The sequence below is a fragment of the Vespa mandarinia genome, chromosome 15 (genome assembly GCF_050613455.1).
Source record: "Vespa mandarinia isolate Hongniang chromosome 15, ASM5061345v1, whole genome shotgun sequence".
NCBI classification, from domain to species: domain Eukaryota; kingdom Metazoa; phylum Arthropoda; class Insecta; order Hymenoptera; family Vespidae; genus Vespa; species Vespa mandarinia.
In genome coordinates this window covers 38,072-60,581 of record NC_140824.1, presented here as the reverse complement: position 1 = coordinate 60,581, position 22,510 = coordinate 38,072, and the positions used below count along the sequence as shown (strand labels likewise).

Here is a 22,510-nt window from a genome sequence, read left to right as displayed (position 1 = left end):
AAGGAAAAGAAAGATTGAAAAAGGAAAAAAGAAAAAATATATATATATATATGTGTGTGTGTGTGTGTGTGTGTGTGTATAATTAAATTAACTCTCACTCGCTTCTTTTCCCTACGATTGATAGATTAAAACTTTCTAATCACTTCTTTTTTACTTTCTCGTAACGATATCGGAAGGAGGGGTCGGCCGGGAAGGGGCACTCATTAGTGCTAATATTTAGGATATTGTCTAAAAGCTCGGAAGCTTGTTGTTCTCTAAAAACACTCCAATCAACTTTTATAACGCTATTTCTGAATGTATTTTCTTCTTCTTCTTTTTTTTTCCTCTTGTTATCGTTCAAAGTTAATTCACTTTTCGATCGATAAACGATTCTGAAAATGATCACGTATATGAAGATGTCCTAGATAATGTATTTTCTTTTGTTTCATTCATCGTTTGGTTTTCTTCCTTCTTTATTTTTTTTTTTTATTCTCAAAAATTTTATAGTCATCGTTTCTTTTCAGATCTTTCGCGTGGCTCGTAATATACTTCTGCGCTTTAATTTGCTAAACATGCATAATTTTTAACGGAATCTTTCGTGATTCCACGATCCAGACTGACTATGTACCAATCAGTAAGATACGCGCGCTTCTCTTATCAAATTTTTGTTATCTCTGACAACTGTCCCGTTACTCACGATTAATTAATCTTTACCGATGAAAAAAGTCAGTCACGATTAGAACGCGGTGCAAAAGAAAATTGTCTTCTAATTATTTCCGCGCATATGTATTTACAATAGACATCGGTCGAGTACATTTGCGACTTGGTGTTCTTTTTCCCCGTCCGAGTGTCTTGCATTGATTTTCATTTCTTATTTTATGTTCACTAAAATGATTAATCTCGATTGTGTTCACTCTTACTGATATCTCTCTTTATCGACAAATAGTTCCTCTTAGTCTTCTCTGTTATTTTGCAATTATATAAAAATCACAGACTACTATAATATTAATTTTCTACCTATTTTTCGAATTTCTTCCTTTGTAATGTCATTTCATCATTTTCTGCTTTCTTTCTTTCTTTCTTTTGTTTTTTTGTTTTAATTTTCTTTTTTCCCCACGAGTCCCAACATTTCGACAATTTATTTGAATGAGCCATTGCGAAACATTTTATTGTGTTTTCCCTACCGATTGGAACATGATCCGCTGGTGTAGTTCAAAATTGGGTCCCTATACAAACCATTCTCTTCCTTCATTTCTTTTCTTTTCTTCTTCGATTAGTCAGAAATACACGTATGTATTACAGTCGACATGCCGTTAACGAATAATTCTATTACGTATTATTAATTATAACACGCACGAGAAGATCCTTAGCCATTGAAACGTCCGTTAAGTTCAGATGTTTACATCAGATGTTACACAAGTCATTAATTTTGTCTTCTAACTAGCATTTAAGCAGCCATCGTACGCCTACGTAAATAATGGATTTATATCTACATAAGTCGGTATTCATGTTTCTCCTTCGATTTGGTTTTTTTTTCGGTTATTTTTCTTTCTCTTTTTGTTTTTTTTTTCTTTTTCTATTTTAATTGCAATATATGACCTACAAGACGAACATACGTCAGGCCAGTGAAGTCCGTCAATATGATAGAGGCGATCGAATATTTTTCTGCTTAATGAAAAGTTAAAAAGAATCTTTTGTGTTTAAAAATGTTCACCTTTAAAGTCGACTCTCGTTGTACAATTTGAACGAATTAGTTTAACTTTTTTTGTTCTTATCTAGTCATCTTATTTTCAATAAGAGCTTTATGTATGTAAAATACACGTTTATAGCTACATTGAATTTGATTAATTTAAAAAGAAAAAAAATTAAAATAAAGAAGTAGACGTAACTCGAATTACCTCGAGATGATACCAACGAATTTCAATGGCCATCAAATCCTCTCACAAAATTGTATCCGTGTATATTCGCTATTTACTCTAATATTTACTGTACAAATTTGACAAGATCGTCGTTAGATGATGCGAAACCGTGATAATGCCTACGGCTCGCGTGCTTGATTCTATAGCTCATAGAATCAATTGAAACAAGCATAAATTCGTAGGGCGCATCATTAGCTAAACGGATCGTCTATAATCTTAAACGCGTTCCATACTAATTACTGCATTACAAGTAGGGGGGGACTTTATTTATTCGGTGTTGTTAGTTTCCTTTTTCTTCTTCTTCCTGTTTTTGTTCTTTTTTGTCGCAGAGAAAATATTGTAGTAAACCTCTACACGTCACAATATTTCCCGTTACTCGCAGTACAGTAGTATATAATAAATTATAATCATAATTTCAATGACGAAATCGTTAACTTTTTTCCCCCTTTCCAGAAATAATTATACAACACGTTTCTCTTATGTGTGTGAAGAATATCGTGCCAGGACTTTTGTTTCAAAATTGATACCTTGTTAGTGAGAGCAGATGCACATTGTTCACATGAGATCAATTATTATACAGATTTTCATTATTTTTTACAAAATTTTTTGTTAGCGGAAAACGAAACGACTATGATACTTGACGATAAATACTTATATAAATAAAATCGCTTTACCTGGTGAGAAACACCAAGGTAGAAAAAAAACGAAGCATGATTTTATTAAGATCCTTGTACGTACACATAAGCGTATCCACATGTCGATATGAAACCCTAAGTTTAAGTCTTACCAAAAGGAAAAGAGAAAAAGAAAGAAAGAAAGAAAGAAAGAAAGAAAGAAAACGATAGAGTATAGATTTGAAGTGCTAGACGAAGTAGAATAACATGAACGAGCCGATGATGGTGAATATACAGTGTATGCACTGTTTTTTTGTTTTGCTTTTGTTTTAATATAAAACAGGAAATAATTTATCGGCGAAGAGCTCAATGATCAGTCAATGTATGAAGATGGTTATATAGAACTTGTGTGTTGTATACGTATGTGCGTATATATATGGTGTATATATATATATATGTATGTGTGTGTGTGTATATATATATATATATATATATATATATATGTACACATACATATATGCACACATGATGTTTTCAGACTTAACATAGAGAGTTTCAGACATAGGAAAGTATATATTAGAATCGATATTTCAGAACACACGAGATAAGACAATTTGTGTGCATTCGCTTCATTTTCAAAAGGATATAATAATAAATATTTCATTATGATTGAAATTACAAGATATATTGGGTCGTCCCATAAATAAGGCGATTTTTTCTTATTTGTCAAAATGGAGGATGTAATATTTTAGTTATTGTATATTCGTACAATGTATATTATTTATTAGAACTTGCAGTGTTTTAAGTAATTGTTAGCTAGTTTAATTTTTCATACGTGAATTTAAGAATTAAACGTTATGAAAATGTCGAAAGAGCATTTAAGGCATATTTGTTTTGGAAATTTTTGCGAAAGTACTGCTACAGTAACTGCTACAATAAAAAACGCAAAATTTATGATCCAGTTATTGTGAGTGTAAACCAAAGTCAAAAATGATTCTAGTCTTTCCGCTCTGGGAATTATAGCTTTGAATATTAAGAAAAGTCAAAATATCCTGAAAATCCTCTGATAGTGAGAAATTATTGAAGGTATTGAACATTTCAAATTAAGATAAAAACAAATTGTAAATAATAGTGATAAATATATCTTAGATTAAAGTTGAAAGTATCTTTTTTCGTTATTTTAAAACTTTAAAAAATCGCATTACTTTTGGAATGAGACCATTGAGATTCATAAAGTTTGCATAACCAAAAATTAATATTGCTTTAGATATTTGTACGTTCGACTTGTATTCTTATTGAAATGCTTATAATTTAACAATATTTCGTTTACTCAAATATTTCTGCCCCTTTAAATATTCAGCAAAAACATATTGTCTCATATCGATTTGTGTTCGGCCTAGCTTGGCTTTATATACCAAGAATCTGGTGACCAACTCTCACTTGATACCAATCATTCGTACATTTGAAATACATTGTAAATTCATAGAAATATTCTGTGCATTAACTACATGTTCCGGCATGTGTTGTGTATGAGTATTTTAAAATATCTAATGCAACGAGGTAGTGAGAAATTTACATTATACGTCTAAGAGTATACAGAAAATAGTTAATGGAAAAAAAGAACTTTCATTAAGAGTTTACTGTAACTGACATCATATTAAAAAGAAATCTAGTCAGATTGAATTATAGAAATTTACGTGTTTTAACGGGCCTGCCCTTAAATATCTATAAAGTATCTTATGAGTGGGTACCATGACTCTTGGAATACTTGTAGATAAATAAAGTGACCAGTACGAAGGATGTAACGAATGTATAAAGTAATAAAATACTATTAACTTTAATTTAAGTTGTCATCGCTAAATGAAAAATATGATTTAACAAATTTATAAATACACGTATAGGCGGGTGATGTCGAGAGTATTTCATTAGGAAGCATACCTCACTGTATAACGAAATTTCATAGAATTGATTTCTAACCCTTTTTCTTCTTTTTTTTTTTTCTTTTTTCTTTTTCTTTTTTTTTTTTTTTTCTTTCCTTTTTATATATATATAAATGTTGTCTAACTCCTAATAATATCGAGACATTTATCAGTAGAATTTATTATCGTCGAACGAATTATTCGCGTATATTTTTACATTATGATGTGCTACGTTTGTGTCATATATATATAGGCTGTGTCTTAAAATTCTTTTATGGCCCAAAATATGAAATAAATATAGGATGTGCGCTCCTAGTAATGTATTCCTTTTATATTGAAAATTGAAACTATAATTGGGTATAAAAATTTTTTTCTGACTTCTGCTTCCTATTACACTCTCGACTTGTAATTGCATCAAGGTGGTAAAGAGTGAGGATCTCAGAAATTTAAAGATAAAAGAATTAAAAAAAAGAAAAAAAAATGAAATAAAATAAAAGAAAATAAAATAAAAGCAGGATCACTTGATTTGCAACCATGGGTGCTTCAGACACTCAGCAGCTGTTGCTCGCATACTCGGATCAAATTCTAACATTGGAGTTAAAAATTCAGCAAATTCGCGTGCTTCACTCGGTGACCAATCATACTTTTCTGTAAGCACCTCATAAAGCCCCCATGGCTTTAATCCGGTAATATGCTTCAGTTCACCCTTTTTGTTAAAGTACATTTTCGAATTTTTTCCAGAGAGCGCTATACGTCTAGGTATTTCTCCAAGTAGCTCTATAATATGAGCTAGATGGTCTTCGTCTCTGAAAATATAATTTAAAAGAGAATAACGTATCTGCACAAATATTATCTATTCTACATAATGTCATTCATTCTCAATAGTAATTGTAATTTGTAAATACTAACCTACAATATTCCTTACCACTATGTGGTTCAAAAAGGTAATCACCAGTTGCTAGTTCAAATGCCATACATGCTGTGGACCATATATCTGCAGAAGTATCATATCCTGATCCTAACAAAACTTCTAAAGATCTATATTGTCGTGTTTGTATATCATCTGTAAATTTTTTATGAACCCAGCATGCATTTCCAAGATCAGCTATCTTTACTTCAACTTCACAATCTACCGTAGCTGGATCAAGTGGTGCCACAGATGCTCGTTTTAATTGTTTACTCTCCGGTGGATTTAAATTACGTCCTGAATAGAAGTAGAAGAAAAAAAACAAAGAGAGAGAGAGAGAGAGAGAGAGAGAGAGAGAGAGAGAGAGAGAGAGAAAGAGAGAAGGAGGGAGGGGGAGAGAGAGAGAGAGAGAGAGAGAGAGAGAGAGAGAGAGAGAGAGAGAGAGAAAGAGGAAAAAAATACGAAATGAATAAACACAATGATCATTTTATAATTTTAGTAATGAAATCTAACCTTCGCTACATTCGTCCGTATCTTCTGCATCTCGTGGTAGAGTACTTTCACCACAACTTTTGTCTACATCACATAAAGTCACATTTTCCATTTTCTCCGACCGATCGGTTGATTGATTTTCTATTTTTTCTCCACCTGCTAAACCATCCACTCCATTGATGTGTAACGATGGTACAGATGGTTCTGAGATATCAGGAGAACCTTTACTTTCTGTATTATCCTCTATACTTTCTGTATTCACATCTTGATCCGGACTATTTGTCTCCAACTCACCATTTTCTCTTGTACTATTTGCAAGTTTATTTTGTTCTTCTATTTCCTCTATCTGTTCCATTTGTTTCTTCAATAATTCGTTTTGCCGTTTAGCTTTCTTCTTCAATTTCTTCTTTTTATTTTTAGACATTTTGGAATTTGGCGTGGGTTCTTGAAATTCTTTCGGCGCAGTAGAAATTAAAGAAACAGGTAATTTTATACCCAAAGAATGTAATTCGGTTGCCTCACAAGCTAATTTTCTTATATAAGTTTCATCTACACATATGAGAACATTTTCAGGTTTGATATCTGTATGAATAATTTTACCTGGAAAAACAAATTTTTTAGACATTATGCTTCTGTGGTAAAAACTTTTTTGTCTATGTCTTTTAAATTTGTAGTGAAATCTTAGGTTACTTAGCGTGCCTCAATAAGAAATTAGTCTGAAGTATACATCAATTTAGAGATCATTTCATTTTCTTACATTTATTATGAAGATAATCAAGACCTTCAAGGACTTGGCGGATGATGCGCTTAACATTGTTCCTTGGAATTCCTCTATAGCTAGATTTTATAATCAATTTAAGGAGATTATGTCCAAGCACTTCGAATACCATGCAAACATGAAGACCATTAATGCCACTGATCTTGAAGTCATTGAGCAATTGGACGGTCTTATTTCGTTTAGGATCGCTAGGATCGATATCACGTACATCTTTTAATAACTTTATTTCATCCAAAGCAGTCTCAGTAAAATGTGTTGCAGATTTTACTACTTTGAGGGCCACAAATCGTTTATCCTGTATATAGAATATTTTTTAAAAATTAATTCCTATATATACTCGAAAAATATTAGATGCAAAAACAAATTATCCTAATATTTATATCCACATACCTGTAGATCCCAGCAAAGCCAGACTGTAGAGAAATGACCCCAGCCAAGTTTTCGAGTCACATGATAACGACTTAAAAACAAATCCCCTATCTTCACAGGATGATAACCTCCTTTGCAATAATCACTGCTATCTTCCTGCTCTTCATCTTCGCTACTATACACTTCATCGTCATCCTCTATCGTTTCATTGCTCGAGCTGTGACATGGTTCCAATCTAAAAATTTTATCGATTGTTAATAAGATTCTTATAAATTTGTTTTTCCTTAGCATACAGCTGATATATTTAAATACGTGTGTGTGTGTGTGTGTGTGCGTGTTATGTATGTTGTATGTATGTATGTATGTATGTATGTATGTATGTATGTATGTATGTATGTATGTATATATATATATATTTTGTCCTCCAAACACCTACATAACTTCCAAAATGACAAGAAACTGGAATCGTTATCGAAATTACGTGATGTATCGACGCGATAATATCACAAAGATCGATTTATTACAACGACGAATTTGCTTCCGTATCGTCACATAATTGCGTGAGAAAATAAGGGCTTGTTTATCTACTAATTGTAAACTCACAGAAAAAAGAGCTGATTATTACGTCGTTATTCGTAAATCGAATCCTCTTGAAGGAAAGATAAATAGAACCAAAAAGATATTCATTTAAATTTGAGAAGGAATATAGAATAGATCTCAAAATAATTCTGGTAAGGTTCAAATAGATGGCATATTAATGGTAACCGGTTACCTATTTCCATTATCGCTGGAGTATGGTCTCTGTCCCGAAGAGGGATCTTGAAAGAAGTCGGATCCTTGTCCTTGCCGTGCGGCGGCTGGTTGTACTTTTGAGCATTGTCCGGTAGTTGAGTCCGTATCACCCTGAGAATTACCCTTCCCTTTTCTTTTACTCGGCTTGTGCCTCTTCTTTTTGGCCTGAATCGCTAGGACTCGCCTGTTAACGTCCGTCTTTGCGCTCATACCGTCCACTCCGTGCCACCACCGAGATTCGACGGCGGAGCCCCCTTCTTTTCGTCGACACACTCTTTCCTTTTCCTCTGCGAACTTTGCCGCACTTCCGCCCTGATTCTTTTCTGTCTTCTAATTCTTTTACGCCCAATCGGTCACACTCACGCCTTGCGCCTCGTCCCTAAGCCGTGAGCGTTTCAACGTGCTGTATTATCGTTTCATTTCTACACCGCGCCGCGCTCCTCGCTCGGCGGTTGTTTGAGTATGGCTGCCCCCGCTGCCACTGCCACCACCACTGCCACCACCACTGCCACCGCCGCCACTACCACCACCACCACCACCACCACCACCACCACCACCACCACCACCACCAACAGCAGCAGCAGCAGCAGCAGCAGCAACACTATCGTACCACCGACACCACCTTCACACAACCACTACTGCTATCACATCACCTTCATTGCTATACTACGATACTATCATACATCTTATCATTTTATTTGTTTCTTTTTTTTCGTTATGTCGGTTTCGCTTTTCGACTACTTTCGAACTTTGATTTTTTCTCTGATCTTTTCTCTAATATTATTATATTATTTCTATTTGTTATTACCATTCATATCTCAATTCGATATACTATGGTTTCTATACAGTGCGCCTGCCTGGAACATCGACAGTACCATGATCTTTCTCCCTTCGTCGTCCTTTTCCTTTAATGCGGTCAATCACCGCTACCTCCTGAGCTACTACTGACTTTACGAATGATCGTTTCTTTACGTACGTAATCTCCTATAATATATATCCTCGATATTTCTTTGCAAAAAAAGTCGCGTGTTTATGAAATATTAAATTTTTATAATTAACGGTATACGGTTTGAAAAATGTCATTTCTAATAACTCGACCAATCGGAAAGTGGTATCCGTGAGTTCTCTTTTTCCAATGGATTCAATGAAAATCTTATTGGATGATAGATGACATATCATGGATTTTGATTGGTTATTTTTAACATAGTTCTATACGGCTTTTTCCTACTATATAATGCTTATGTGAATCGTTCATAATAAACAGGAGCACCATCTTACGAGTGGACGAGGTAATCTATCTTTCTAGATCATTTTCCTCGTGCATGCCAGCGACGTAGAAATGTCTATGGAGATCATGCTGAGCTCATCTTATCTGTGATTCATCTGTTCCTGCTTTGATGGCAGAATTATGTGCGAAGTAACTGATTAATTAATGTGATGTTTTGTAGAGACAATAACGAGGTAAGTTTAGATATAAAAAAAATTTCTACGTTAATTCTTTGTTGAATAGGTTCGTCATACGACGATAAAAGCACATCTATGTTTTGTAGGGATAAAATGTAGAACAGACGTCACGAGGATTTATTGCAAATAATTAAACAATCTTATTGCGACGATCGTGGACAAGAATGTGTGTGTGTGTGTGTGCGTGCGTGTGTGTCTGCATGTGTGTTGTGCATAATAAATGTTGATAGATTAATATTATTAATTTAATAGAAATACATTGCGATATTACGTAGATCGTTTTCGTAATAAAACGTAATCGAAAAGGGATTAAACAGACAGTTCTAAATACGACAGAAATAGCTAAGCATTTAATATTGAATGTTTACACAAAGACGTATTACAACAAATTCTGCAAGTACATTGCTTGTTATACGTATGGATATTTTAAGAAATTCTATAGCACTTGTTTATCTATTGTCCATTGAAATATTCTAAATTATTGCAGTATGTAACTCTTACATAAATGTACATATGTAAAACATATTTCATTTTATATAAGAAATTTTATTACTTCAAAACTTATAGAATTAATTATTTTATTATTATTATTAATAAAAATATATTAAACTACTTTATTAAATAATATTACTAATATCAAAATTTTATATTATTAAAATAGTTTGTTTCTATGTTTTAGAATGCCAATACAGGCACCACAGTGGACTGAATTTCTTTCTTGCCCAGTTTGTTGTCATGACTTCGATGTGGCCGTACGAGGTCCAATATCTTTAGGATGTGGTCATACTATATGCCGTACGTGTCTAGCAAATTTGCATCGCAAGCAATGTCCTTTCGATCAGGTACAAAATCCTATAGTAATTTCATAAAATATGGATTTTATATATATATATATATATATATATATATACACGTATAATGCAATGCACTAATATCATTTTCAGAGTACTATAAATACTGAAATAGAAAGATTACCAGTAAATGAAGCTCTGCTTCAATTAGTTGGTAATACTGTTCCAACAAATGTTGCAACATCGTATCAAAAATTATTACCACCTGAAGATCATACTAATTACTTAGTGGCTAAGCGTTGCATTGAAGAATTAGCGCTCTATTTGAAACCATGTCAGACGAATCCAACCATAGCAGCAGGAATGGGACTTGTGTCTCGTCCGATGCAGAGAAAATTGGTTACGTTGGTAGGGTGCCAATTAGTAGAACCAGAGGGAAGAGCACGTGCTGTAAGAGCAGCTCGAAGCTTAGGGGAAAGATCCGTCACGGAGTTAATATTACAACATCAAAATCCTCAACAGCTTAGTGCCAATTTGTGGGCTGCTGTACGTGCACGTGGTTGTCAGTTCCTTGGGCCAGGTATTATTATGCGTATTAAAATCTTAACACTTTTTCAATATCTTTTATATAAAAAATTGGTTTTCACTTCTTACTTTTTATACTCTTTTGTTTTTTGTTTTTTGTTTTTTTTTTGTTTTTTTTTTGTTTTTTTTTCTTTTTTTTTTTTTTTTTTTTATTCCTCCTACTAGCAATGCAAGAGGAAGTTCTCAAACTAGTTCTTTTAGCTTTGGAGGATGGTTCAGCTCTTTCAAGAAAAGTTTTAGTAATGTTTGTGGTTCAACGTTTGGAACCACATTTTCCACAAGCATCGAAAACAAGTATTGGACATGTAGTACAGCTCCTTTATAGAGCAAGTTGTTTCAAGGTAATGTTTATTTGTCTCTTTTAATTATCATATTGTCATTTCTATTTGCCAACGCATTCTTGTAATGTAATAATTTTTGCATAATTAGGTATCCAAGAGAGAGGGCGATTCATCTTTAATGCAGCTAAAAGAAGAATTTAGAACATATGATGCTTTAAGAAGAGAACACGATGCTCAGATTGTTCAAATAGCAACTGAAGCTGGATTGCGAATAGCTCCTGATCAATGGTCCGCATTATTGTATGGAGATACTGGTCATAAGTCTCATATGCAAAGTATTATTGACAAGCTACAAACGCCACAATCTTTTGCTCAAAGCGTGCAAGAATTAGTTATTGCCTTACAACGTACACCTGATCCAGGACAACTTAGCGGTTTAAGGCCACAGCTAGAATTATTAGCTGCAATAGATCCTAGTCCAGGTATTTACTTTATTATTGTATCTTTTTAATACATGTTACATTTTATACATGTATAATATATTTATGTATATAGAAACAGAGCCGCCCACATTAGCTGAATGTCGTGCAGCATTGGAAGCTGTTAGAACTGTGGTTGCAGCTTTGGTGGAATTCATTCAACAGCATGGAAATAGAAAATGTTCAGATGGTACTCATAATATTGGCCCAAGTCAACCAAAATATAAAGTAAGCATGTGTAGAGACCTTGCTCTTAGAGGATCTTGTCCAAGAGCTACCAATTGTACTTTTGCACACAGTGACATGGAACTTGACAAGTAAGTTTCAATGCAGTAAATAAGATATTTTCTTTCTTTATCATATCATTAATGGATTTTTTTTTTTTTTTTTTTTTTTTTTCTTTTTTTTTTTTTTTTTTTTTTTTTTTTTTTTTTTTTTTCTTTTCTTTTCTTTTTCCCGGCCAGGTATAGATCAAAGAACCGAAAGTTGAGTATCAGAACAAATTTACCTTTGAATAGTAACACGGAATTAAAGACGGATAAGTCTATTGTTGTTCAAAACAACAAGGTTTTTAAGCAAAGCGAAGAGGCACCTTATCATTCCATAAAACCACATGATATTCATAGGGATAGTATGTAATATTGCAATGTAACAACAATTATCATGTTATTCCTAGAATTTTTCAACATTTTTATATTTTATATTTTAGGTTTTAATTCATTGAATAAAGTCAATCCAACGCAACATCCCATCGTTAGTAACGAAAATAATTTTGTTGGATCTTTGACAAATTACATGTTGCCACCGCCACAAAATTTATCACATATGGTTCCTGTGAAAAGCATGGACATTCATTGTCCTCATTATATTATGCCTGCAGCATCTTTAGATTATAACACAACTGATATGAATATGTGGGATCCGCCACAAGTAACGTCAGGTGTAACAAATGGGATTTCTAATAGTAAAAAGGTAATTCATATGAAATAATGTATTTACATGAGATATGAAGGAGCGCTTAATATATGTATTTATGTATTAATTATAGCAACGAACAGTAGCAAAAACATTGGCAATGTTGTTACAACGTAGAATGGAAATTTTGAATCAACTTGAAACTATAGTCAACAAGCAAGCTCCTCAGATGAAAATGGTATAAGAAATAAGCCCATACTATTTATGATTCTGCGTATGTCACATCATGTTGCATTATATATATTTCTTTCTTTTCACTTTTCCCTTTTTACAGAATTGTGACATTCAAGGAGATGTGCTTTCATCGAATTTATCGATATGGGCAAATTCATCTGGAAATCCTATAGGTCCTGTATCAAATATGAGTTGCAGTAATAATTTTCGATGTGCAGATTCTGTATTATTTGATGATGAATTTGTACCATTCGATGCATCACCTTCGAGCAAGTATGGACCAATATCCAAATTATCAAAAACGATGATAAGGTTTGTATAATAAATTAATGATCTCTTATTTTCTCTTTTTGTTTTTATCTTTTTCTATCATTTTTATAATACTTGAATTTTTTTTATAAGATCTCCAAATGGTGTACCACCTACAAGTTTGTATAATGAGGGTCCACCTACAATATCTACTTTTCGACCTATGCCAGCTCCTAATTCCATTTCATCATGGTATTACGGAAATCAGCGTAAGTACTTGTATATTTATTCTTTAATAATATATGGAGAAAATGAAGTACTTCACTGATATATTTGTAACATAGCTTATGCGTCTATTGGTACAAACGGAGGAATGCAATCTGTTACTACATCCAATTATGGAGATGGATATATCGCTCTTGGACGAAATATATCAGAATCACAAACACACTCGCATCTTTTGCAACAGGAATGTATGTCCAAAGAGTAAGTTTAAATGAACCAATTGGATCTTACCGAATGTGTATTTTACTGAATACTCTGTTGGGTGAGGTAATTTTAATCAAATTTATTGCAGTTTAATCTTGGAATCACAGAAAGTAAAACAACAACTGAAACATTTAGAGAAGAAAATTAATGATTTAAAGGTATAATCTCGGTATATCTCGGAAATAATCACATTTTGTTTGTTTTCTTAATTTCGAATATTTGTTAATGTTATAATGTTTGTAGCTTGCAACACAAGGTGCAGCTTTTACAGCCGGTGAAAGACTTGCGCAGGAGTTGCAAATGATTGAAGCGGGTATTAGAGAAAAAGAAAAGGACGTGAGAAATTGGAGTCCGTATGGTGGTAGTTTACCATGGATTCAATCACCAGCTAGCTTACTTACTAATCAAAGCTTTAATCAGGATTATAAGACCGAAGAGGTATAATAATTTTATCATAACATAATATAATATAATTAGTATATATATATATATATATATATATATATATATATATATATATGTATATATTACGAAATCTTTTTGTAATATAACAATATAGATATAGACATAAATATAATCGAGGAATATATTTTAATATATTTAGGAAGATACATATGAGGCTGGCATTGCGAATGATATGCGCGAATTAGAATTACGATGGGAGTTTGAACTGCAGGAACAAGAGAAACATTGGTCGAGCGAAGAAGATAATTCGAAAAAGTAACATAATCTTGCAGTATTAAATATTAACTCCCAGATCTGACAATGACTCAAGAAAAAGCATGTGTTTTCGCATGTTCGTATAATTCTTTAAGAAAACTTTTATGCGTCAATGCGTTTACTTCTATAATTGGATAATCGAAAGTAAGTAGAATTTTTACTCTTTGCATAAGAAAAATCTACGACTCTTCTACTCAAAATCAAAATTATATATGGAGGATGATTATATGAACATTTTTAACAGCATAAATTTAGGTTTATCATCCGATTGATATGTGAAACCCTTTTGTTGATGTAGTACTGCGTAAAGTGGACTTACTACTTTCGCATGTACTAGCTTTTGTAATCATTGATATGTAATATTTCTTATGCATAAAAACAACACCTTTCTGGATATTTAAACATACTAGTTGCTGTAAATATGTGATATTTTTAAAAAATTTGTTAAACACGTGAAATAATTTATAAAAGCGATTCATTTAGTCAAACAGAAAGCCAGATTGTTTTTATTTATATTATTTTACTGACATTTAAGAAGTTATTTAGTGTACTTGGAAACTTAATAATTCAGCTGCCGCTTTGCTAAATACATTCGTCAGACAACAAGCGAAAGGTGGTTGTTGCTTGTAATAAAGTTAAAAATTTCATTGAAAAACAAATGGACATATGAATACAGATTTGTTAAAATTTAACAGAAATTGATGTCAGTGTTTTATAAACATGACAATGTAGTATACTCAATTTATATGTTTGCACAATGAAGCAAAACATACTATATTACAGAGACATTCGAGAAGAATGTTACTTAACCTGAGTGAAGGTTACACGATAAAAATATACAATTATACATAAGTATTGCAGATAGGTGAAATTAACATATATTGTCCAAATTTTATATAATTATTATCATTCTGGTCATCTACTAAATCATTATTGACATGCAAGATATTAATGATAGAATTTTATTATCCTATATGATTTTATATAGAATTTCTGAAGGAAGTATGAGCATTTTTGGCAAGAAAAGATTTTAAGTTGTATAAGTAACTAATATAACTGACAAATTATAATCTCTATTATCTTTAAACATTTATAGAATAATTATAACAATTCCATCATGGTATTATTTAGTGCATTCACTTATATAAATAGAAAAAAAATTAATTAGAGTTTTCTATATTAACAAGGATGATACTCTATATTATAAAAGATTATTTTCCTTTTAAACAGATCTATTAGTATTATATATTTTTTTCAAGTTTAAACTTTTATTTGGATTTAAAAGTCTTACTCTCGAGTTCGTCGTTGTTCTTAATTCTTAATAAATATGTAAAATTAACATGATTAAATGCAACATTAGGGGAGCCTGTTTCAAGCAAAAATTAATCATGATTTTTTTCTGTGCCTTTGAACTTTTGCATTTTTATGATTAATTTTCTTTTTCCTCTTTTTTTTTTTTTTTTTTTTTTTTTTTTTTTTAAATACCATTCAACGCATAAACTTTTCCAAGGGTCGACGATCAAATCTTATTAATTTATATCTTTTTGTAAAAACTTGAAATAATTTATATTAATGCTATCATTATATTTTGTCTTTGTCAACCAGTAAACGATAGTTGACCAAAAAAATGATGATTAAAAATTTGTGTTGCATGGCCAACTTGACTTTTTAAAAGATAACATATATTTTTTTAAATGAATTATTCACTTCTCGAGAGAAAATGTTTATAGATCTATAGATTTTATTTGATTATGAATAAAAGCTATCTGTTTTTTAAGATCGAGATGTTGATGAAAAATTTCATAGGATAGAATATGTTAATCAACTTACTGCGCTCTTTTATGGCATCTTAATGTATGCATTGCAATAGTCTAGGTTTTCCTATTTTTATGAAATAATATATAACATAAATATTAATAATTCCAGTTTTAGTGGAAGAAACATTATTGATTTTTTTGTGCAAAATGAAGGTTGACAAAGGTTGACTCATTATGTATCAGAATTTTACTTTGTAAACTTATATTTGTTTATCATCAATTGATTACTTACTTACCTGAAATGGGTGAATAATATTATTCAATATATTCATAATAATATATAATTGGTTTATAATGTCTGTTTTGTTATGTTATGTAAATGTATTGGAAAAATAATAAGAGGTACATCTATTTTTAGAACATAGCTAGATTTTTAGCAATTATAGAAACAATGGTGCAATTTTCTTTACTCGATATCTAATATCAGAAATTATAAAATGTTATACAAATAGTTCATAGATTCAATTTGTTTATTAGGTTTCGTATGCGGATCAACAGCAAAAACAATGTTTGCCGAAACAATAATAACAATCGAATTGTTTACTTCATATTTATAACTTATTATCAATGTTGGACAAATTTTAGAAAAGATTGTATTTTTTTTTTTTTTTTTTTTTTCATTATATTAAAAGTTTTATTTTCATTGTTGCAAGATGTATAGATGGAACCAAAATATAAGAATTCGTTTAGTAAGTATACCTTGGTAAAAACAGACCGTTTTCCTTTTTGCTGAAGCCATCTCACGTATACAATTTAAAAATTGGCCATATTAACCAATATAAATGACAATATTGCAGAAAGGGGCCATCTATTAATTTTGCTCGTTTAAAAATAACCGAAGTAAAGGAGTATAGTATTTTCAAAAGAAATGGATCTTATATGTGAAAACGCTTATTAAATTTCTTTTCAACTAACGATTAAATGATTCTGTATTAGATTTTAAGTTAGTTTACAAGTTTGATAATTATTCTAATTTATGAATAATTGTGTTGACATTTAAATTGCTGCCACGGTATCTATATCTCGTTCTCTGTTTTGTACATTAGACACATTTAATATAAAATTTGATAAAATGCTTTAGTTGAAGTAAAACAAGATTGAAAATAAAAATTTCAATTTTGTTTATTCTCTTTCTCAGGAAATTATATCCGTATCTTATAATTGATAAAGAATTGTAATTTATTTTTTCGATACAGACACAGATAAATTCTATGTATCATTTTCTTAATAATTCCTAAATATGCATTTTGAAAACTGCTACGACGTTTGTCTTTTACATATACAGTTTATGTAAGATTTCGATCTTTCCCATTAAAAGTTATATATAGAATGTAAAACAAGAGATAAAATTGATGGAAAATTACTAAGAAGAACATCTAGGCTTTCTATCAATTTTATCGGATTCTATATGTAATCTATTTCTACAAGGTTTCAATGATAGCTCTAATTATTTTTTTCTCGTTTCTATTCATAATGTGAAGCATTAACTTGAATGTAGAATAAAAGCGAAGAGGGCTGTGTACAATGGGAAGTAATAAGCGCAACAATACTGTTTGTGCAAGCTTCAGATTAATTGCATGTTAAACATGTCACTATGTGTATAATGATACACACATACCTATGTTGATGGTATGAAATCACATACAATCTATACTAACGTTCTTTGTTTGAACATACAAAACGATAATAATTATATACATATCGGTATATAATGTATAGTCAATGCACTTGGCACTAGCAGTACAGATTCTTTATAGATTTTGTGTTATACTTGAAAATCTTTTTTTTTTTTTTTTTTTTTTTTTTTTTTTTTTTTTTTTTTAAACATTTATATAATATTCATTGTATGAAATTATCAAATTACACTTAAACCAGTATTCACAATATACGACTTATTTCTCGTAAATCCACATTTTCTAAATATTATTATTCGAAGGTAGAAAACTGGTTGCGTAAGATGTTGAGAATAAATATACGTGCTATATTAGCATTATGCTTTAGCAATAGAATTTGAGTTTGTAATTTAAAAAAAAAAGTAAAGGTACATTAGTCTTAAAGAGCTTTGTTTTATGCAAGACGAATTCTTATGTCTCTTTTCATCATCTTACAGCATGTTGAAACATAAGATAACTATGAAGACTTATCATATATGTATATGGTATGGTATGATAAACCATATAATATACAACATATGAATGTATGAAAAACTTATTAAAACGTATATATTCAAATATTTGTTATTTTGTAAAGGTCGCTAAAAGTACGTGGAATATATCGCATAGAATATTCATTTTCGTTGATTATCTCGTATCATCATCCCATTGTATGGACAGTACTGAACAAATTTTGTTGAATTGCGTCTTTGTATGTGTGTGTGTGTGTATATATATATATGTATGTACATATATATATATATATATATATATATATATATATATATATATATATATATATGTCATGCGATATAGCCGCGTAAGTCTGATGTATTTTTCACAAATGTACTGTAAGTGAAAGTGTAATATATTTATCTACTCAATATTTTGTGTTAATTATTATGACCCTTATTGTCTTTCATGTCCCTAAAAAATGTTGAAATAGAAAGCCTAAAATTGGTAAGGGTCGTGTTTGATTTAAACAAAAGTAGGTTCAATTTTGCTTCAAGTTGGAGGGAAACTCTCGCTTACAGTCAAACATGATACTTGTATTTGTATCTTCTTTCGAATTTTCTACGATAATTCCAGATAACTTGGTTATAAGGATATGTAATATACATATATATATACATATATATACATATATATATATATATGTATATTGCATATCTTGTTTTTCAGTGTTCAACTTAATTTATATTTATTATATATCGAATATAACGTGCTGGTCGTTATATTCGAATTGTGTTATTTTCGTATGTATATGTCTAACAATTTTTCTACAGCCTTCGGCTCCGTCAATAAGCGGAAAGTGATGATATGTTTTTCTTGATAAGTGATCATATGACTTTGAAGAATATCTGGGGCTGTATTTATGAAATAGCAAGTTGCGATGAAAAATCTCTAGAAAATAATCTTTTTTATAATGTGCATGCTATATTTATGATGCAACGAATGGCTTATGTCAAGCTTCAAGAGAAACGTATACAATTCAGTAATGACAATTGAAGAAAGGTAGTTTCAAAATGTAGGACCAAAAATAAACGTATACATATATAATATCCGAACTTAGCTACTGTAGTACAATATATATTTTTTCAAAAATGGATTTAAAAGATATTAAATATGATTTTGTAGCACCAAATATTTCTTTAATAGTTGGAGCATCATCTATGGCTGCAATAATTGTGGAAATATTTATTTCAATTTTAAACATTAACTTTTGAAAATGTAATATATCTATATTACATATTAGATGTTGCCGGAGATTTGACAAAATTATCCAAAATGCTAGTTTGCAACGTACTAGTCTTAGGATCTCAGAGAATAATGCTTTCTAATTTTTTACAAATGGCGAGTCTATCTAACAGGATTTTTTACATATTATTTTGAAATCGTCCAAGAAAGATGATAGTGAGTTTATAGAAAACAATCAAATACTTGTGTAATATATATTTACAATTAAATTATTTCAGGATTTACGAAGAAAAGCTGCTAGACTTGATGCAGCAAAATCACTTTCTGTAAAATTTGTAAAATCTATTATATTATAAACAATCGACCGAAGTAGAAAGAAATGTAGTAGTGAAAAATGAAGAAACGTTATAGTATTAGAGAATTTAGAAAACCCGAAAGTAGGGTGAATTTTGCGGATACAGAGAAGGACGCTTGTCAAGAAGACCTTGGATATTCAAGAGCATCAACATTGGAAAGGCAGGAATAGGATGTATTAGATTACCATAAATTGATGAAAAAACAAAAACCTGAATTGCAAAAATGTTACAAGAAAATTTACAAAAACACCAGCAATAGAATGGAGTTACAATTATTAAGAAACAAGTTTCAGGAACGGTTTCAAGCGTAGCGTTTTTATACCATTACAGGTAAGATATTTTCAACATATTTATTGTAATCATTTATATTATATTATATCATTTATCTTAATGTCTGAAAATTGTTAATCCACAAGCTGTAAATAAAGTGGAAATATGTAAATGAAGTCAATGCCAAATACTTCTCGAATACGGCTGGTTTTTTTTTTTAAGTAAAGAAATCCTTAATGGAAGTTTCTATTATACATACGTATATATAAACTTTATTAGATTTAAAAATGTTGTTATTTAATATTTAAACAAAAATGTCAAGTAATTTATTTATATTTCTTTAGGCAATCGAATGACAAATGAAAGAATACAAGATTCCGACTGATTCAGTTTCGTGCGGTGCCATATGTTTGTGTGTACACACTTTTTTTTCAAAAAAAATCATGCATACAATAGAATTCTCGCTTGTCAGCTGAAACATTGATTTTTTTTATATGAAGCCATGATTAATAACTAACGATCGCAATAACATATTTAAAAAAATAAAAATATCTTAATATTTCATGAATCAATATATAATATCAAAGAAACATACTTTGTAAAGATAGAAAGAGATGTGGAGCATTCATTTAAAACAAGAAACAAACACAAATTAGATTTAACTTTGGTTATTGTGTATTCTTTTTTATTATGTAATTAGTAAATTAGATTCAATTGATTACATATATTTTGAATCATTGTTATCCTGTGAAAAAAAAGCATAATATATATTATATAAAAAAACATAATAATTGTAAAAATCATAATAATTAATTACTTATTTAATGTAAATAAATGAAAACCATACGAAGCCCGGCGTTCAATGATATCCTTAATTAAATTGATTGCGAATTCAATTCCAAAATTCTTTACTGCTTCGTCGTCATTCTTTATTGTCTCTAAACGATCGAATATTTTATTTGGTATATTTAAGCGACAAATATCAGTCATTCTTTGTAAAGATTTATACTCCGGTATAGGGAAAATACCAGGAATAATTGGAATCGTTATTCCGATATTTCTACAATCATTAACAAAATTTATAAATGTATCAGACTCAAAAAATATTTGTGTTATAATAAAATCTGCACCTGCGTCAACCTATAAGTAGTTGATATGAAATTACTATAATTTATATATTAAATGCAACTTTATATATATATATATATATATATATATATATATATATATGTGTATATGTATATATATATATATATATGTATATGTATATATATATATATATATATATATATACATATATATATAATATTAGCTGAACGCGATTATCTTGAAATTCTAAGATATCTAAATTCAATTATTATTAGTACAATGTTATTAATTATCGATTATTTTTCTTAACGATTTGTAGTTTTGTTTTTCGTCCTAACTTTTAAATCTGTGTTAATCTTTCAAGAAATTATTTATTCATTCGAAAGTTTTTAAAAAATAAATTAGATATGATTCATACTTTTGCTTTTAGATGAAAGAGATCGAAATCTTTGTTTGGCGATGATGGATGCATATCGGGATAACCCGCGACACAAATACTAAATTCTTGACCAAAATATGATCTAATAAATTTGACTAAATCAATGGCATATGGAAAATCACCGTCTTCGAGTACTGAATCTAAAACTCGATTAATTCATTTCAAATATTAAATCTATGATTTGTAAATAAAAAGTTAAAGAATTAGTATTGTTTACCTCCTTGAAGAGCAAAGATATTTCTTATTCCAAGATCGTATGCTCTTTTTAATATCATTTCTACATTACATCGTTTTAAACCTTTACCTGCTACATGTAATAACGTTGGAGAAGGAAATTGTTCAACTATATCCAAGGATAAATAAGAATTTATAACATTCTTAGTATGCCAAGTTAAAGCATAAAATACAGGAGAATGTTTGTCCATCTCTGCAAAGAATCTAATTCCGAATATTTTGTGAAACATAGATTCATTAAGAGTCTATGAAATTTATATTTTTCCTTTTTTATACTAACCTCTTATAAATATCACTGGGTTCTTTCATTGGAAAAAGTTCGAAACTATAGAATATTTCTTTTTTATTAATTTTTTCATTAATAACTTGCTGCAGATAGACCAACTCATTCGTACATCTGTTTAATTGACAATTATTTGTTGTTGTTACATTAGAATTATTATCGGTATTTACGTTTCCTTCAAATGTTAAAACTTTTATTCCCGCAATAAAACTTCTCATTATTAATTCCTACTCGATCACATTCAAAGAGAAGTTTTCGTTTATCTTAGATTATATGGGCATATAATCTTATCTAATTATGCAATACATGTTATGAAGTATATTAAAAAATGGACGAAAAGAAATGTATAGTGTTTATAACAAGTAATAATATCAGCTCTCTTTGGAGTCGTAATACTTTTCAGCAAGGATATCTCTTGAATTGAACAGAATTATTTTCATTTTCATAATAGATTCATTTCAATTTCATATTAGAAAGAGAATTTAGTTATTCTATTACGCACGCAGTGTATTAAAGCGAAACAAACAAGATTTAACAAACATTCTTTTATATTAAATTCTATTTAATATATTTATGAATTTTTGTTTGAATGAAAACTTATCTACGCATACGTATAAATACATTAAAACATATTAATTATACATAAAATTTAGTTTTCTATATGATTGTCCGGAAAAAAAGGAGATAATTTCATCA

The 22,510-nt window shown here is 30.2% G+C and overlaps 3 protein-coding genes across 13 annotated transcripts; 1 reads left to right on the top strand and 2 right to left on the bottom strand.

Moving 5' to 3' along the window:
• Positions 1–451: 451 nt before the first annotated feature.
• SRPK (SR splicing factor protein kinase) lies at positions 452–8,271 on the bottom strand. Of its 2 annotated transcripts, XM_035885088.2 has the most exons (7): positions 7,750–8,271; positions 6,999–7,212; positions 6,588–6,903; positions 6,125–6,430; positions 5,852–6,034; positions 5,341–5,635; positions 452–5,237 (listed from the first exon to the last, which is right to left on the bottom strand). In XM_035885088.2, the coding sequence occupies exons 1-7, from the start codon at positions 7,977–7,979 to the stop codon at positions 4,949–4,951; spliced, it is 1,833 nt and encodes a 610-aa protein (XP_035740981.1). In that variant the 5' UTR covers positions 7,980–8,271; the 3' UTR covers positions 452–4,948. The 2 variants fall into 2 exon arrangements, with proteins under 2 accessions (XP_035740981.1, XP_035740980.1); XM_035885087.2 differs by having other exon boundaries at positions 5,852–6,430; positions 7,750–8,270.
• A 799-nt stretch (positions 8,272–9,070) lies between these two features.
• Positions 9,071–21,443, top strand: roq (RING finger and CCCH-type zinc finger domain-containing protein roquin). Of its 7 annotated transcripts, none has more exons than XR_004840512.2 (17): positions 9,071–9,230; positions 9,913–10,075; positions 10,178–10,604; positions 10,775–10,950; positions 11,039–11,372; positions 11,446–11,686; positions 11,834–12,000; positions 12,079–12,341; positions 12,418–12,522; positions 12,619–12,830; positions 12,921–13,036; positions 13,112–13,253; positions 13,345–13,414; positions 13,500–13,694; positions 13,861–14,120; positions 19,422–19,829; positions 21,289–21,443. XR_004840512.2 is itself a non-coding variant. In XM_085661523.1 (16 exons), exons 3-16 carry the CDS (start codon positions 9,914–9,916, stop codon positions 13,978–13,980), a joined length of 2,730 nt encoding a protein of 909 aa, XP_085517649.1. In that variant the 5' UTR covers positions 9,084–9,230; positions 9,320–9,719; position 9,913; the 3' UTR covers positions 13,981–18,195. The 7 variants fall into 7 exon arrangements, 4 of the variants coding, with proteins under 4 accessions (XP_035740970.1, XP_035740966.1, XP_085517649.1 ...); XR_004840513.2 differs by lacking the exon at positions 21,289–21,443 and adding an exon at positions 20,114–20,386; XR_014983009.1 differs by lacking the exons at positions 19,422–19,829; positions 21,289–21,443 and adding an exon at positions 16,271–17,598.
• On the bottom strand, positions 20,046–22,294 carry LOC118449925 (methylenetetrahydrofolate reductase (NADPH)). Of its 4 annotated transcripts, none has more exons than XM_035885140.2 (6): positions 21,812–22,294; positions 21,515–21,735; positions 21,277–21,437; positions 20,587–20,909; positions 20,365–20,514; positions 20,046–20,241 (listed from the first exon to the last, which is right to left on the bottom strand). In XM_035885140.2, the coding sequence occupies exons 1-5, from the start codon at positions 22,030–22,032 to the stop codon at positions 20,466–20,468; spliced, it is 975 nt and encodes a 324-aa protein (XP_035741033.2). In that variant the 5' UTR covers positions 22,033–22,294; the 3' UTR covers positions 20,046–20,241; positions 20,365–20,465. The 4 variants fall into 4 exon arrangements, with proteins under 4 accessions (XP_035741033.2, XP_085517651.1, XP_085517652.1 ...); XM_085661525.1 differs by having other exon boundaries at positions 21,602–21,735; XM_085661526.1 differs by having other exon boundaries at positions 21,515–21,724; positions 21,812–21,954.
• Positions 22,295–22,510: the final 216 nt, after the last annotated feature.